Source organism: Petromyzon marinus, chromosome 49, assembly GCF_048934315.1.
Source record: "Petromyzon marinus isolate PM22_M1 ecotype Great Lakes invasive population chromosome 49, UKy_Petmar_22M1.pri1.0, whole genome shotgun sequence".
Classification (NCBI taxonomy): domain Eukaryota; kingdom Metazoa; phylum Chordata; class Hyperoartia; order Petromyzontiformes; family Petromyzontidae; genus Petromyzon; species Petromyzon marinus.
This window is the reverse complement of record NC_133715.1, coordinates 9107679-9123964: the sequence shown is the minus strand read 5'-3', so window position 1 is coordinate 9123964 and position 16286 is coordinate 9107679. Positions and strand designations below refer to the sequence as shown.

The 16286-nt window shown below is 43.6% G+C and overlaps 1 protein-coding gene across 7 annotated transcripts in view; it reads right to left on the bottom strand.

Annotated features, from left to right (window-relative positions):
• Positions 1–16286, bottom strand: part of LOC116953045 (dystrophin) — a 662108-nt gene that overhangs the window by 447412 nt on the left and 198410 nt on the right. For 6 of the 7 annotated variants that reach the window (XM_032972888.2, XM_032972885.2, XM_032972886.2 and 3 more), the window contains one exon: positions 14162–14287. The exons of the other annotated variant lie outside the window; for it this stretch is intronic. In XM_032972888.2, the coding sequence (XP_032828779.1) occupies positions 14162–14287 (126 nt within the window). The remainder of the gene's footprint in view (positions 1–14161; positions 14288–16286) is intronic. 7 annotated transcript variants of the gene reach the window in all.

The window sequence follows — 16286 nt, the reverse complement described above, 5'->3', positions numbered from 1 at the left end:
TAAGTACCTTGACCTCAATACGCTTTGACTGCCTTTTGGAAAACATCGTAATCAGGCCAACATTACCATTGAACATATGAAGGCCAAGCTTTCCAATTAAATACAGCAAGCTTGACCTGTCCTCGTTCCTTTAATTTTCACCATCCTTGTCTAACAAGGGTGAAACATTTTATCTGCCGGAGTTCTTAAATATTCTAAAATGAATCCGTATCATGTCAAATTCCAGGGTAAAACAACATTTTAAATGGATATTTTGGAACTAAACAATTATTTTTATCTTACCAAACTAAACTAAACTATTTTTATTTTACCAGGTAAGACCCACTGAGCTATATAGCTATTTTCAGAAGCGACGTGGCCACAAATAATGGGGCAAACGAAGTGGGCTTAATAATCTAAACGCATTTTTCTAAATGCGGAGTGAAAAACCGGAGGACCCGGATAAAAATCCATTTGTCCACAGGGAGACATGGAAACTCCAAATATAAAATAATCTGTCGAGATTGAACCCACGACGTCTTGTATACCGGGCGAGGTAGTTAACATCTCACAACCATGGTGCCCCATTAAATAATTGACCTTTAGGAACATGGGAATCGGGCAGAGCATAACGTTTGGACACGTGTAATCTAGGTTGGCAAGACACTAACAACGAACACCAGCATGAAATCTGCATGAGCTTCCAAAGGTAGGCGTGTAAGGGTACACACAACCTACCAAGGCCGTAATTATAATATATATTGGGGGACACACATCCCCCCCAATATTCAAATATGCTCAAAATGTCCCCTCAATATATTGCTATAAACAATATGTAAATAAAAACAACAATTTGTTCAACCTTGGCCACAATATCTGGATTTTAGGCAGTAAATGGCAGGAAATTAGTTTTAAAATTTAGGTTTTTTTTCTGGGGAGACGACCCCTAGACCCCCTGGAAGATTTGGTCCCCTCCAATGTTGACTCCATGGCTACGGCCTTGCAACCTACCACTACTCCCCCACCCATCCCCAGCGATTCAATGAACTGTCGCGATACGAGGTTACAATTCAACTTAATGATCGACTATGTTTCCCTTCCCGTTTTTTACCACCTTAATTGAATCATTCACTTCCCGTTTCTTCTGTCTTGATTAGCCTCAATGCAACACCAGTGTATCCTTTACATATATATGCAATTATCGTCAATTCTCACACAGAATTCGATGCATGTTATCGGGAGTGCATGAAGCGACTTACAACGGCTGAATTAATGCACCGCTACGTGCCTGCTGCACACACCGGTCACAAGAGGCAGGACATATCAGGATCCTCACCCGTGCAGAACTAAAGCCTGTAACTTTGTCACCTCCCTAGCACTGCGTAATGTCAGATCCCACAGCACCCGTGGACTGCGCTGGTTACAAATGGGGTACTCATAATTGTCAGGGATCCCGTCCACGTGGACTCAGGTTTGGCCATGGCTCGTTGCGCTTTAACAAGGCGACACATTTGTGGTCCCACGTCGCACGCGCCGAGCAAAAATTGTTGCTCTCTCTCTGTGTGTTTGTTTTATTTTTACTCGGCCGTGATGACGACCAGGTAAGGAATCCGACGCATCACGTACCGCTTCTGCCAAGCTGAAAACACCAAAAAAAATGTGAGCAGGGCTGGGCCAGACAAAGGGAAACTGACAGAAAGGAAGGCAACCCTAGCAATACGAACGCCTAATTTCACCGTACGAACTGTGCAGCCTGCTCACCGTGAATGTGCGGATCAAATGAAAACGTTGAAATGTACTTCGTTAAAACTTTTATTTCGCCACCATATATGGTAAATCCTCAAAACAACATCGAGCAAAGTGGGCGGGGTCAGGCGCTCTGTCTCGTCCAGTAATTAGTTTCGACCTCAATATATTTGCTCGTTAAAAGAAAATGAGTTTCAAATACAACAGAGTATGAAAATCGAACGATGCACAGTACTCGAAAATGTGCCTCATATTTAAGAATGCAAATGCTCGAAACTAGTCATAGATCAGTCGCTGCTCATTATTAAGAGCCAGAGGCAAACACATTATTTTACAGTACGCAATCATAAGCTGAAATTACCCAAAAACATAGACTTGGCCTAATTATATTTTGTTTTAATATTGTATGATTTCTCAACCCAATTCTGTTTCTTACATTTTAAGCACATGTCCTCACATTTTAGATTAAGCCCTCTGATTGTGTCGGCCTCAGATTCAGTGGCAAAACATCCCAAAGGCGACACCTAATCAATTCTCAAACAATAAAAACAGAAGACCATTTGCCAATGTGCCTCAATCACATTATTTGTTGTAAGCTGGATCATAGCCGGATTAACAAAACGATTCTTAAATAGCAGCGAATGGATTGAAATTTTCCCCAAAAAATCTGATAAAATATATACTGTATTTAAACTCATGACAGTTCATCAGAATCACAATCATCTGCATCAATATGACCGTGGGGACTTGAGTACATAAAAATACTAAATTGTGGTAATTTCACGTGACCTTTAAAAAACTAATTTATGAAAGATAAGTCTCCAATGAGAACAACTAATGGGAATAAATTATTAGAGGTCATTACGAGTCTGTAAGACCGTCACGCTCCACGCAGAATATAATAATCTGAATATTGCAATATAGTCTCTGGTCTGTCCTGTTTTATGTAAATCTTCAGCAATTCTTGAAGGCAGACCGAGAGCAAGGTAAAGAGATAATGAGGGAACAAGTTTGCCATGCTTTTGTAAAACTGAATTTGACCATGAAGATCAACGTGCCAATGTGCCTAAGGAGGACGTTTTGCAACTGTTCTACATTGCCTTCTATGACATGCCGATCAGAAATGTGGACAGCGGCGATGACAATTAAACGAAAACATTAAAAACACACTGAACGGATCGTAGAAAGAAGCGTATCGGAAATCACACTGGGACGAAGCGGAAGACACGGATTAAGAAACCAATCAGGGACGTCACATTGCCTGTGAATCAAAGTAAGCGAGGATGGCCAAGACACACCTCCAGAAGGAATGACGACCGATGGATGAGGCTGGTGACGAACTGGCAGCCAAAGGAGAGAACACTCCCAAGGGGAAGACCATCACAGAGATGCGCGTGATGCATGTACGTACGTACGGTATGTTGAGCTTATTTCGCCACATACGTACCCACCCAACCGTTGCTAATCGGAGGTGATGGCATCAGCTCATTTGCCGAAGTCAGACTGACTGTGGCATCATAAACCCGTGTCGGATGGCATGGGCATGCCCGAGGGCCTTCAAGCAAGCATCGGATAAACCAGGGCTGATCAAAATTATGACACTGATAATATGATAATGATGTATGTGACCACTTTTAAGCCATTTAGTGCTAGAAGATAAATTGAAAGATTGGAAGGTCTGGAAGTGTTAGATGTGGTACCAAAGTGTAAATAATAAAGTGGATGGATAGAAAGAGTTATGAGGAATTTCTAGAGCAGGTTTATGGAGAGAAAACGTATTGAAACAATACAGAAAAATTATTGGTTCTTTCGGTAAAGTCACGTAGAAGGGAAACAATATATTTTTTTTATTTAATTGTTTCCCTTCTACGTGACTTTACCGAAAGAACCAAGCATATGAATCCCTGCAGTCACGAAAGCTTTAAATCAAAATTTAATACAGAAAAAGGCAAATTTGTGATTGTGGGAAGGGGGGGGGCACATTCCCTAAAGTAAAACATTTCTGAAGAATGTTTCTAGAAGGAAGGATATTGGGAAAGAGACAAAGAGGCAGAATAATAAAAAAAGTCTGCTTGAAGACTTGAAAGCAGGGAGGGGAAACGTGCAGTGAAGTGAAGAAGCTCAAGATCGGACAGCATGGAGGCAGCTTGAGCCAAAGACGGGCTTAATGGGTACTAAAGGGAGTGCATTCAACTGGAATGTTCAGGAAGCTTGACTTGCATGCAACCAATTCAGTGGAACGGTTAATGGAACAATATCAATACCAAAAACTGCAGCGAGATTTTATCCTGTCTTCTGTAACCCAGAGGTAGTTTGCAGCAAGTCCCATGCACTTACCTCAGGGTCACCTGTGTGCGCAGAAAGAATGAAATATTTTGTTTTGCTTGGCAGAAATAAATGTTTTCATAATGGGAAATGAGTCACATTTGGGCCAATTATAAATATCATATTTAAAAAAAAAACCCTAAAAGAAAATAATTGAAAATACATTCTGAGCACCAAAATGGGGTTTGTACAGCAATAAAAAACAATTAGGCAGTAATGTGGAGAAAGAATTAAGGATAAGCAATTAGTCCTTTGCCACCGGAGGCCATGGGTAAGGCACAATTCATTTTCATTTCTCTTCTCATCCACAAACCATTAAACATATCTACAAACTGCACAAGCCGCAACAAGGAGATGCTCAGCAAACAACACACTCCACTGGTAAAGGCGCAGCGCTGCTTAGTCCGGCCTGGAAGCGTATTATTAAATAATACACATTACATTTTGATTTAAAGCTTTCGTGACTGCAGTGATTCATGTTCTTGGCTCTTTCGGTGGAGTCACGTTGGGGGGGGGGAAGCAGTAAAATAATCGAATATCTATGTTTGTTGTTTTGTTGTTTCCCTTCGGCGTGGCTTTGCCGAGGAAGCTAAGAATATGAATGCACATTACAATTCCTTATAGGGGAAACACATACTAATTAACGGGTTACTAACATAGCATATAATCACTAACACACATTACAACTAATTACTAATCTACAACACATTACTAATCATAACCAATGACTGATTACTAATCGATTATATAATTACAATACTCCCCCCCTCCGCCTCTAAACACTGCACCTGATATGAGTTAAGTGATGATGTCACCCTGCTGCTCTATTTAAAACCGGGAGCAAGCGAGGGCTTTACCATTCTGGCGAATTGCCCGATGATGCTGGATGTATTTACCAGCGAAACGTCGTACTCAAACTGTAAATGTTGTGGATTCACTCTTCAACACACCGGTGGGCTAAAGTAGCGAATTATTTGTCTTTTGTCAACGTGACACTTTTTTTGCTGATTGGCCGTGTCGGGTGGTGGAGGGTTACGACACATTTATAAATAACGCGATCTAACCCAAAAACCTTTTATTATGAATACTTATGCCACTGTTGGCTAAAGGGCCTCCACTAGAGGGAGATTGAGAGCACCCCTTGAAAGGGAATTTAACCTGTTCTTCAATGCTGGCCAAGAATCTCACAAGAGGTGGGGAGCACTGCCGACACGTTACCCCACCACACAAGAAGGTGCCGACCGACTGACTGTGATGTATTTATTGGACACAAGCGGGGGGGATGGGGGAGTCATTTTTTCTGGCAGCCATTGTGGTGCGACTACCATGCTGGGAGATCGAAGCGGTGAACTCTGCATCGCAAGTCGAGTGTGTAGACCACCACACCACGATGGCAGCATCTACTATGGAAGGGGCGCCGCGGTGGCTAGGAGATGTTAACTGCCTCGCCTGGTTTGCAGGAGGTCGTGGGTTCAATCTCGAGCCAGGCCCCTGTAATTTTGGAGTTTGCATGTTCTCCCTGTGGTCGCGTAAATTTTTCCCCGGGTCCTTCGGTCCCCCCCCCCCGCATTTAGAATCAACAATGTGCGTTTAGAGTGTTTGGCTGCTGTAAATTTTCACGTGATAAGCCACTGTATTGAGCTATCATTTGTGGCCAGGTCGCTTCTGAAAAATGAGTTACATAGCTCAGTGGGCCTTACCTGGTAAAATAACAATAGTTAAAATTTTGATTTAAAGCTTTCGTGACTGCAGTAATTCATATTCTTAGTTTTTTCGGTAAAGTCACGTTGAAGGGAAACAACAAAAATAATAAAATATATATAAAAAAAATTTTGAAAAAATTCTCACGACGTTTCGACCATAACTCAAATGGTCGTCTTCAGGTGTGTTGGTTTGCATAAATTTATTTGTAAATGGCGCATTTATTTATTTATAAAGCAGTGAACTCAAGCACGTACACCAAGCTCTTAGGGCTAATGGTTACTCCGACTATACAATCCGCAAAGCTATCACTCAAACCATGAAGAAGAACCCTCTTGAGGAGCCTTTCAAAACCATCACTTTACCCTACATTGCGGGGATCACAAAAAAGATCTCCAAAATCTTGAATAAACACAAGATCCAGGTCCGTTTCAACACATTACATAAAATCCGTGATCTGGTTCCGTCTGTAAAAGATGTGATTCCGGACATACAATACCCTGGTGTCTACAAACTAAGTTGCCTCTGTGGTAGTAGTTACATTGGAGAAACCAAACGCCATGTCTCGGACCGCATTCGTGAACACAAAGCAGACCTTAAACACGGTAGGACCAACACCTCGGCCGTGGCAGATCATTGTTCTAATTCAGTAGGCTCACATGCCATTGACTTTTCCAAGACAGAGGTTCTTTGTAAGCCATCTGGCTACTATGAGAGATTCGTTCATGAGGCTATCCACATATACAAGCACAGAGACAATTTCAACCGAGAAGATGGATTCTATCTTAGCAATCATTGGAAAGATTTGATAAACCATTTCAGGTCTTAATTGATTGTTCACGCTTACAGTGGCTTTCAGACAGCATACATTATAAAAAATTTCGTCTCCCCCCTCCTCTTTTCAGAATATAGATGGACTAGTCCTAAATAAACTGCCAAATCGTTGCGCGTGACGCTAACGTTTTTATAAATAAATAAATGCGCCGTTTAAAAATAAATTTATGCAAACCAACACACCTGAAGACGACCGTTTGAGTTATGGTCGAAACGTCGTGAGAATTTTTTATTGTTTTATATATATTTTATTATTTTTGTTGTTTCCCTTCAACGTGACTTTACCGAAAAAACTAAGCATATAATAACAATAGTTTAGTTTCGTAAGAAAATCCAAATCGAACCATGCCCCCCCAACCAATGCACATCCTTGTAAAAAATCCCGCATGTTGCAATGTAGCACCCCTTTCAACATTCTCCTTTTTAATAGTTAGACATTGTACCACCGTGTTCTTCAAACTTTTACTTCCACAAACTACCAACGTTGTTTTCAAAGTTTCCCATATGCGCAGTCTAATAAATAAACAATGAGCCTGCAACAGCACGTCGACTGAGATTTCCCCCTGCGATGCTGGTAAGTTTAATACCAAATGATTACACGGTATTAGCCTCCTGCAACCCATTACACAGTGCCTACAAGCAAAGTACATGCTATTCCTGCCCTGAGTTATAACAAAATAAACCATCATAATGCTTCTTTTCTTCTGAATAATCATAAAAATACACCGATAAACACATTAGAAAATCCTCATGCCCGTTGCTTACCACTTATGAGGCCCTGATACTCACAGGCCCAATAACAAGGACTATGAAGGGAGTAGTCTTGGGTTTTTTTAATTTACAGAACCTGCTGACACCTACCTTTTATGCTCTGCATCGCATCCTTGAGACGAGCCAATGCTGAATGTTTTGGCAGCTTCTAGAAGTAATGTAAAAGCAAGCAGCTATACGTGTGGTGCATCTAGGATACAATTCCACGCCCATATTAAAAACAGTGGCACGCTAAAAGCATATATGCGAGACCAAAAAAATGATTTGATTGAGTTAACTTATTTTTGAGCTGGAATCCATTGCGTGAAGAGTGCTTTATGAAAGAAAATCACGCTTACAGCAATGCACGTTGTAAATATCGCACGATTGTGTAAAATGTATCCATTACGTAGCGTAAAACAACTACGGGCCAATTTATGTATGGGTATTTTTCTTAAACTTACAAATATATTTTGGGGGATTTGGTCACAATTCTCCTGACCATCTTTTCAAATATTTCCTCGCATAAAGGCCCTGAACAATAGCTTGGAACTCACAGCTTATGTAGTACGCTATATATATAAAACACAACTTTATATTACAACTTTCATATCTTGGTTTGGTAATAAATGAAGTCATGCATTAATGTCGTTCATTATGTACCTTCATTAAAGTACTTAAATACTCCGTTTAAAAATATATTTGTTTAAATCAGCTCGTACCAAGCAGTGGAACTACGATATACAAGAGCAGTGTTCCACTGCCCTAATGTTGGTTTGCTCTCGGCACAAAAGCATTGGGTTTATATTTTTATCCCGAAAATTACAGAGTTCCCAACCCTTCAGAATTCGCGACCCCACTTGAGTAGCCTGGTAATTCTCTGGGACCCATAGCCAATGAGACCGTGAGTGAAAAACAGTAACAGGCGCTGGGAGGCACAAAGTACAAACCCTTGCCAAGAAACTGGGTGATCTTACAGGTTAAGAGCGCAGTTTACAGGGTGATGGTGTTACAGAGTACAGCTCAGATTGTGAAGGTGTTACAGTGCAGCAAAGTCTACCTGTCTTACTAGCTATACTGCAAGTCTCTTGCTCTGTTAATTGCTCATGGTCTACTCTGTAATTAACGATTACCTTTTTATTATATATACACAGGTTGGAGCACATGGTAGCGCTCTGGTCCAGACTTTTAAGCACGAGTGGGCGACTGCATCTTTGTAATCTATTTCCGATTCGTGTAAAGCCTCGTAAGCGATCTTATGTTTTTGTCTGGTTTTTTTTTAGAGCAGAGCTAACTACGGAGGATCATAATTTAAACGATCGATTTGAATGTAACATGTTTATGTATAACCGCGTTTTGTTCTGCGATCCAGCCTAAGGCCTCCTGCGACACAGCAGTGGGGTTGTAACCCCATCACGTGGCGATTTCTGCTGAAGATGACCTCACAACCACGACCAAAACGAAACGCTGGCAACAACATTTGCGACGTGAAGTAGCGTATTAACGCTGCAAATCACGATTCTCACAAGCAAGTCGTGCCCGCCTGTAAAATTCGTACATTATGCTGAAGTACAATAGTGGTGGCCTGTAAAAAGGAAACTAAAATCCATAACTTTAATGAGCGTGGCATTTCATCGACAACATGCTAATATGATGTAACGCTATGAGCGTGCGTATATGTTCTCCCCCAACACAAACACACACAACACAGCAGCCCTAACTATCTCAGCTGTAATGAATAACGCTCAAATATTAAACACAACGCTGCACATTTTATTGGAGCAATTTAGCTTCATGGTGATGCACACAAATGCAGTAACTTTTTTTTTCTCTTGCGCGACAATTTAATCAATTGTGCATTCATACTTCATAATCCCGCAGTGCTTTAACATACACACAGTATATATACCACACATTCCTTTTACAGGACAGCATTAGAACAAAAAGCTCCAAACAGAGGTGTGGAAGCTCAAGGTGCAGCCCTGCAATTTTCTACTCAAGCCACTGCTGATGTAACAGGCTCAACTAGAGGGAGCTCTAGAAAGCCCCGATATTCGGTAGTTTTCCCTACTCTTCCACCCTCAGCCAATCATTCTTTTGAAGAGGTGGGAAGCACCTGGAATGGTACTGTACACTTTTACCCCAGGCACTTCTGGACATCTGTGAAAAAAAAAGTGTTATAGTTCATCGGATTCCTCCTGCAGCATAAATAGATATTCTGGCTTTGACAAGCGACCTGCCAATCCACTAGCCATTCATATTGCCGGATGATGGAGAGAGGTGGGGGGGGATTTTATAAACTTGCCATTTGTTTCAACTGTCTTGCTTAAAGCTCAAACCGGAGCCCACTGGATTGCAAAGTCCGGTGTGATAAAACATTACACCATGTTCAGCATATACTCTAGGCCTTATTGTACTCGCAATACCCCAGACTTCGACGGGTATTGGAGTGGCTCCCGTAAGCTAAAATTAGCCTGGGAAGAAATACAAAAAATAATGCATGCCACACAATGGAAATGCCTCCACATACATGTTGTCTTCAATATTCAAAGCAGTTAGAGTGGCTCTTTTGCAATTCAACAAATATATGTTTATGTCTGAAAGCAGACATGCGATATAACTAGCTCTCATCAAGTACACTTTTTTTAAATTACTAACGAACCTATAATGCGGAGGGTTCATTTTTCAAGTTCTGAATTGATAATATTTTCCATGAAATGTTTTCTGGATGTTGGAGCAAAGTGCAAGTGAAGCGCAGGTTCTCAACAAAACTACGAAAATAAAAGAAAATGTTAAAAAGTAAAAAGCAATGTCCTGCTCAAATGACCGGTCAAGTGGTGCTTATCACCCTGTTTGCAGCCCTGAGCCAGTTGTAGGACATTCCACGTTCTCATGACGGGGGCAGGTCTATCCATAGGCCAACCTCTGTCAAATTCCCCACATAGTAGTACTTGTTTTTATCAACCGAGGAGGCATGATGGGCTGAGTCAACCCGCAACTTTCTGATTGCGAGCCATTGGCTCTACCACTGGAGTCAGCTGGCCAGAAACACGTGAAAGTTTCCCCCACATTACAATTATTTGCCAAAAAATCTGACGATGTGACAAGCAAATATTCTCACGTGTTTTATATTTAAGCGTTAACATAATCTCCAAACGTAATGGCGATCGGTCAAAGGTGTATTGTGTTATTAAATAATATAATACATTTGTAAAAGGGTGGTTATAACAGCATGGTTGGGGGTTACGCGGAAGATGAAGCGTGCGGAAAAACAAAAATAAAAATGAATATGCTTGAACCATCTCCAGCAGCGTGTAAAAACCATTAAACAAGAATCAGCCGGGAGATGGTGGCGAACACCTGCCACTCTCTCAACCTCCGTGTGCCATGGTGCGTCAACAGTGCCACCATGGTGGAGGTGGAGAGCGTCGAGACTCGGACAATCACCATTTTTACAAAACCAGGTGTCTGTGGACATCGGGGTAGCCAGCGGGAAGTGCAGTGGTTCGCGCAACTGTGCTTACGAGCCCAGCGGCATGAGTTCAATTCCCACTCACGATCAATAACCAGGGCAGTCCATGGGGGACGGTGGAGGGCCCAGGAAAAATCACACCGTGTTGGCCCCACGACGCCTTCAAACTAAACCGGAAATATTTCTTCTGACACTGTGACGTCAAAGCGGGTGCCCCCCCCCCCCCCCAAAGCACGGGGCCCGGGTCAGTCGCCACGATTCGCCGTATCCTAGGGAAGGCTCTGCGCAATCACAGTGGCAAACTTTTGTACAGGTCCTGGGCCTCCCCTCGGTCGACTCAGCCTCAAATGAGTACCTCCTGATATTGTGTTTGGCCACCCACCCCCTCGCGTGCCATGCCGGCCCTTTCATGTGGTGCTCGCTAACAGCATTTGCACCAACAGTCTGTTCAAGGTTATACTGGGGATTCCTTATTTAGGGTTTTTACCTCTCTGAGACTGCTATGTTATTAGAATTTCTCAATAGCAGATGACACCTATATGGACACCCCACATACTATAGCATCCATTAGCTGCCATGACCAATCCATTGTTGGATGAATGCCTCCCAAAGCCACCGCCATCCTCTCACCGTCCGTGATGCAGTAATATAAATGCTATTCACATGTAATATTTTGCGCGGATAGTTAAGCCATCGAGTGTGCATAGCAAATGCATGTGTGAAATAGCTTTTGGCCGATTCTTTTAAATATTGAATGCCTATGAGCGCTTATATATATAGAAAAAAAATGAAGGGAGGGGAGGGTTGCAATGCTACTTGCCTCAGTATGAATGTGTAGAGTAATACGACTCGGAGACCATCAAACACAGGTTACCCATTTTGCCCTCTGCACAATTATAACGGAGAGCAGTGGGAAATGCGTTCACCCTACAGCTGCAACCGAAGGACATTTCAAACGAATTTATTTTTAGAGAGGGTACGCCTTGTGCATGGCAAATTATCCTGCTTTTGTTTTTGTGCTTTTTTTTTGGGGGGGGGGGGGGTGGGTGGGGTTAAAAAATTAATTGGAGGTGACCGTTCGTCGTTTTAAATTTTAAACACTTTAGGAGCAAAAATTACATTCGGATATATTTGTGCTCCGCGAAAAAAATTAAGCCCGAATCCAGCCTCCAATGTAATCGTCGTATGAAAATATGGGACAGTGGTGATTTGGTGGTAATGGTGGTGACGTGATGCTATGTGACATTAAATGGAGCTCTGCTATTTAAAGGCCAGTGTATTACAGCCATTAAAAAGTTTGTAACTTGACTGTAGATTGCTCTGGAAAATGCTGCAAAGAAGTCTCCCCCAAAGTTATTTCATCCTCGAGTGTTCCGCCTCGATATTTTTTTTAAATAATAAGATTAGAGATGAAATGTTCTGCCAAAGCCGTCTTGTCAAATTGATTTCCGTTTATGTGCATGCACAACACATCGTCCACTCTGGATGCACTCGGTGCACGTGTGGATTTGAGGATAATTGCAAATGAATCTATGGGACAAAAATGTGTACATTAGCGGCTCGTTTTGAAGTTGCCAATTAGTGTTGTGGGAGCTGACCCAAAAAGCCAATCGCTGTGTTAGGTGACAGGCACAATACCACGATGGATGAGCTGGGGAAAGCAAGCGTGAGACACATAAGAAATGTGGGACATTCAAATACAACACTTTTTTTTGCTAAGCACATGCACTGGACCCACTTCACGAATCACCATTCAATATTGGGGGCAGCTTAAACAAACTGGATAACGAAACGCAAATAAGGATTTTGGTCATCTCAGCGTGTACAAGGTCTGGACTCTATTCAGCAAGGCCTCTCCTTCAAGCTATGCAAAGGCAGTTAGTCTTACGGTTATTCGTGATATTAATGTTATATCACAAGACATTAATATACCACACTAAAAAAAGACAATTGTCACAATATACAAATGCATTACTTGGACGTATGTTACGAACTGCATTGTAATATTAAGCCGCGAGTAAATTACTCGTACAGAGTAACACAACTGCGCAGGTTGTCACGGGTGCGCTGTGAAGCTTAAACGGCGTCAGATGGCTTTCAGCAGGTTCGGGAACAAGTGCGTGCGCGCAAATCAGGGCACTGGTCCTTGTCAATCACACTGTCAGCCGGGACAGGACCACGTTCAATTACAGACGCGACACAACTGCGTCAGCAGGCTCTGTCGTTCCGCGGACGGCCTTTTGAGTACGCTGCAGGGAATGTTGAAACGATTTAAATTCACGAGAGAAAAAAAAAGCTGATAACCCATTGTCTTCCACGGACGACATGTGGCTGTAAAGCTTATATATAGAGGGAGTAATACTTGTAATTTGTAATTATTTGATGCTATAATTACACTTGTTTACCCAAGGGAAGCCTCACGGAGTCAGAAGGTTGTCTCAGAAGGGGGACGATTTTGCCAAGCATTCAAAATCTCAATTGACTAATTCGCTGGTAATATTTTATAATTGGGATGTGTGGCCAATACCATTGACATGGTTACGTGGGGGGGGGGGGGTTATCTATGGGAGATAATTGGAAAAACCTGGAGGAGACCCATGGAAAACTGGGGGAGAACGCACAAACTACACCGAGAAAGGCCCCCCCCACCAAGTCTGGAATCAATCAGACACCCTTCTCGTTGCGGGGCACGAGTGTTACCGCTGAGCCACCCCCGCGTCACCCGGCTGCTCGTGTGGACCGTTCCTTTACCCTTGATGAGGCCCAATTGTTTCGCCATGAACGACAGTGGTTTCATTAGCCACGAGCGCAGGGGAAGGGTGCGCGTTAGCCGCCGAGCGGAGGTGTGCGAAGTCAACAAGAATTCCGTGTGCCTGTGCGCAAGCTGGGGTATCGGTCGTCTTGGATACTACAACAGTGGTGTAATGGGTAGCACTCTGCACTTGCAAGCCAGAGTTTGCCGATTCTAATTGATCTCCCGGCGTGGCAGTCGAATGGGCAAGGTTCAGAACACCTCTCCCCACCCACCTCTGCGTAAACACCAGTTAAATGTGCATATCGATCAGCAGGTTCGTATGCATACATGCATGCATGTACGTACGTTTAACCTCTTTCGCGCCGTAAGTAGCCAACCGTGCGAATCGGAGGTGTTTGTGGTGGGGTTAATTGTAGGTACTCCCACCCTCTTCCAAGACGTCTGGCCAATGTTTAAGAGTAGGCCAAATATCACAGAGTGGAGGCTCCCCAGACACTGGTCGGAGGCCCTTCCAGTAGCAACGGCGTGGGCGGGCGATTGTAGGGCTGCACCTCTGCCCCTCGCCTATCGGTCTAAGCGGAGCGAGTGAGGGGACACACCTGCGACGGGACGCCCCGCCTCTGTCTCTCGGGGGACAGCACGTAGGCCTGCTGCGCGTAGAGGAAGGTTTTGTAGCGAGGTTTTGGGGAAGCCGTGACATTGCTCTGGGAGAGGCTAACCGTGATCTGGAGAGGTGGGAGGAGAGGGAGATTGAAGCAGGAAACATGGGGGAAAGGAGAGCGGGGAAATAGGGGGTGGGGAGAGGGGGTGGGGGGAAATATGGCAAGGGGGGTGGAGGGCGCAGGGGAACAGCATTAAGCAAAGCGCGGGAAAAAAAAGGCACACGGAAGAAATGCGTGGGGAGGGTGAAATGAATGGGAATATTGCAGGGAGAAAACAAGAGGACATTAAAGCAAAGCATAATAAATAAATAAAGCAAGTGTTCACCAGAAAATGAGCGTCGGCACTGCTGGAGGTACATTAGGCAAGCATTTAGAATTAAAGCCGGAAAAAAAAAGTAAAAGTTGAAGCTAAATTAATTAGAAAGAGATAAGGAAGTGCTCAAGGCAAAGCACACGATTGGGTAGCTAAAGCACTTCAAATTATTTTTTTAATAAATGCAGCATTCAAGCTGCTCTCGTTAGCTCAAATTCTCTCGCGTTCGTTGGCTCACGAACAGCGAGGATTAAATTATATTACGGAGGGAGGGGAGGGACCTCTACACATTCACCTTCAGCCACTGAAAGTCGGATGGCACACAACCGTGGGATTAACACAAAATCCATTCTTGTGGCCATCTCGACACATTACTGGGACAACGGTAGCAATCGCATAAACAAGTAACTCCAAAGTACAATGAGAAAAGTTAAAATGGGAATGGAACCAGTAAATTAGTCGCTCGAAGCCTTTTTTGAATAACAGTAGCCACAGTGGACGTCTTCCCAATTATTGTAATCTTAGTAGTCAAGCAAATCACCTGGACACTCTCCAAGACTTAGTTCCATATTGCCTGTCTTTTGCCTGAAAGCGTTTTTTGTTATATCTGTGCGAGTCACAATCTACTGATGGTCTGCGGACCTAATGAGTACGCCAATGCCTGTGGGCTGGGCATGCACGCTCCTTTGTGTGACATCGAAAGGAGGAGGCAATGCTGATCAAACACCACGCGAGCCCACGCAACGTTACCAACATACACACCGCACGCGTTTCAAGGTCCACAGGTGAATGTGTCATGTGCGTACGTATTAATGGTTGTGAAAAACCTTCACGTGAACGCACACGTGCATGGCACGCAAACTAGTTAGCTCGTGTGAGTCTTTGAGCATGCACATCTGCTAGGCCAACACGAATGACGATTATCTCGACCGGTTCTGGGCCTCCCCTAGGTCGACTCGGCCTCAAATGAGTGCCTGGCGCCATGTGTAATCATCGCCACTGGGGAGACGAAAGCGGCCGTGCTCGGTGCTGGCCACTCATATCCTCGTGTGCCGTGCCGGCCTTCATGGACGCTCTCTAAATACGCTTGCGCCAAAATGCCTGTTAGCGCTATGAGGGGGATATTCGTCTTGTGGCAGAGCTGGCAAGAAGTTCCATTCCCAGCCAAGGCTAACACGAGTGACACGTGGCATCCAAACTTGTCTTGGGCCTCCGCAAGGTCGACTCGGTTGTCAATTAGTCCGCAGTATGGCAAGTAAATGTCAGCACTGGAGAGACAAAGGTGGCTGGGCAAGGTGTTTACTGCACCAGCCCCTCGTGCACCACGTTAGCCTCAAAAGGTGCTCATAAAGATGACTTTCCTCAAGAGACTATATGGCTAGATGGGGGATACCTGACTTGTGTGTGTGTGTCATATGTGTGTATATACAATCTCAGTGACCCAAGGTTCAATTGCTGACCATGCACATCAGTCTTAGGTAGTGTCTGAACATAGCCTGAGCTTTGTATGACAATAGAAAGACAGAGATGGCTGGACAGGTGACTGGCCACACAACTCTCTCATGCTTCACATACGATCCCAAAAGTCTCTCAGGCTATGAGTGTGTGTCAGCGTTAATGTGTGTATGTGTGTGTGTACAAAATCCGCACTCTGCCAGTCATCTCAGTCAGTTGACCCATGGCCTTCCAGCGACCATTCAGCACGTCACAAAATTACACCTAACCTAGCAGAAGCCCTGTGGTGATGTC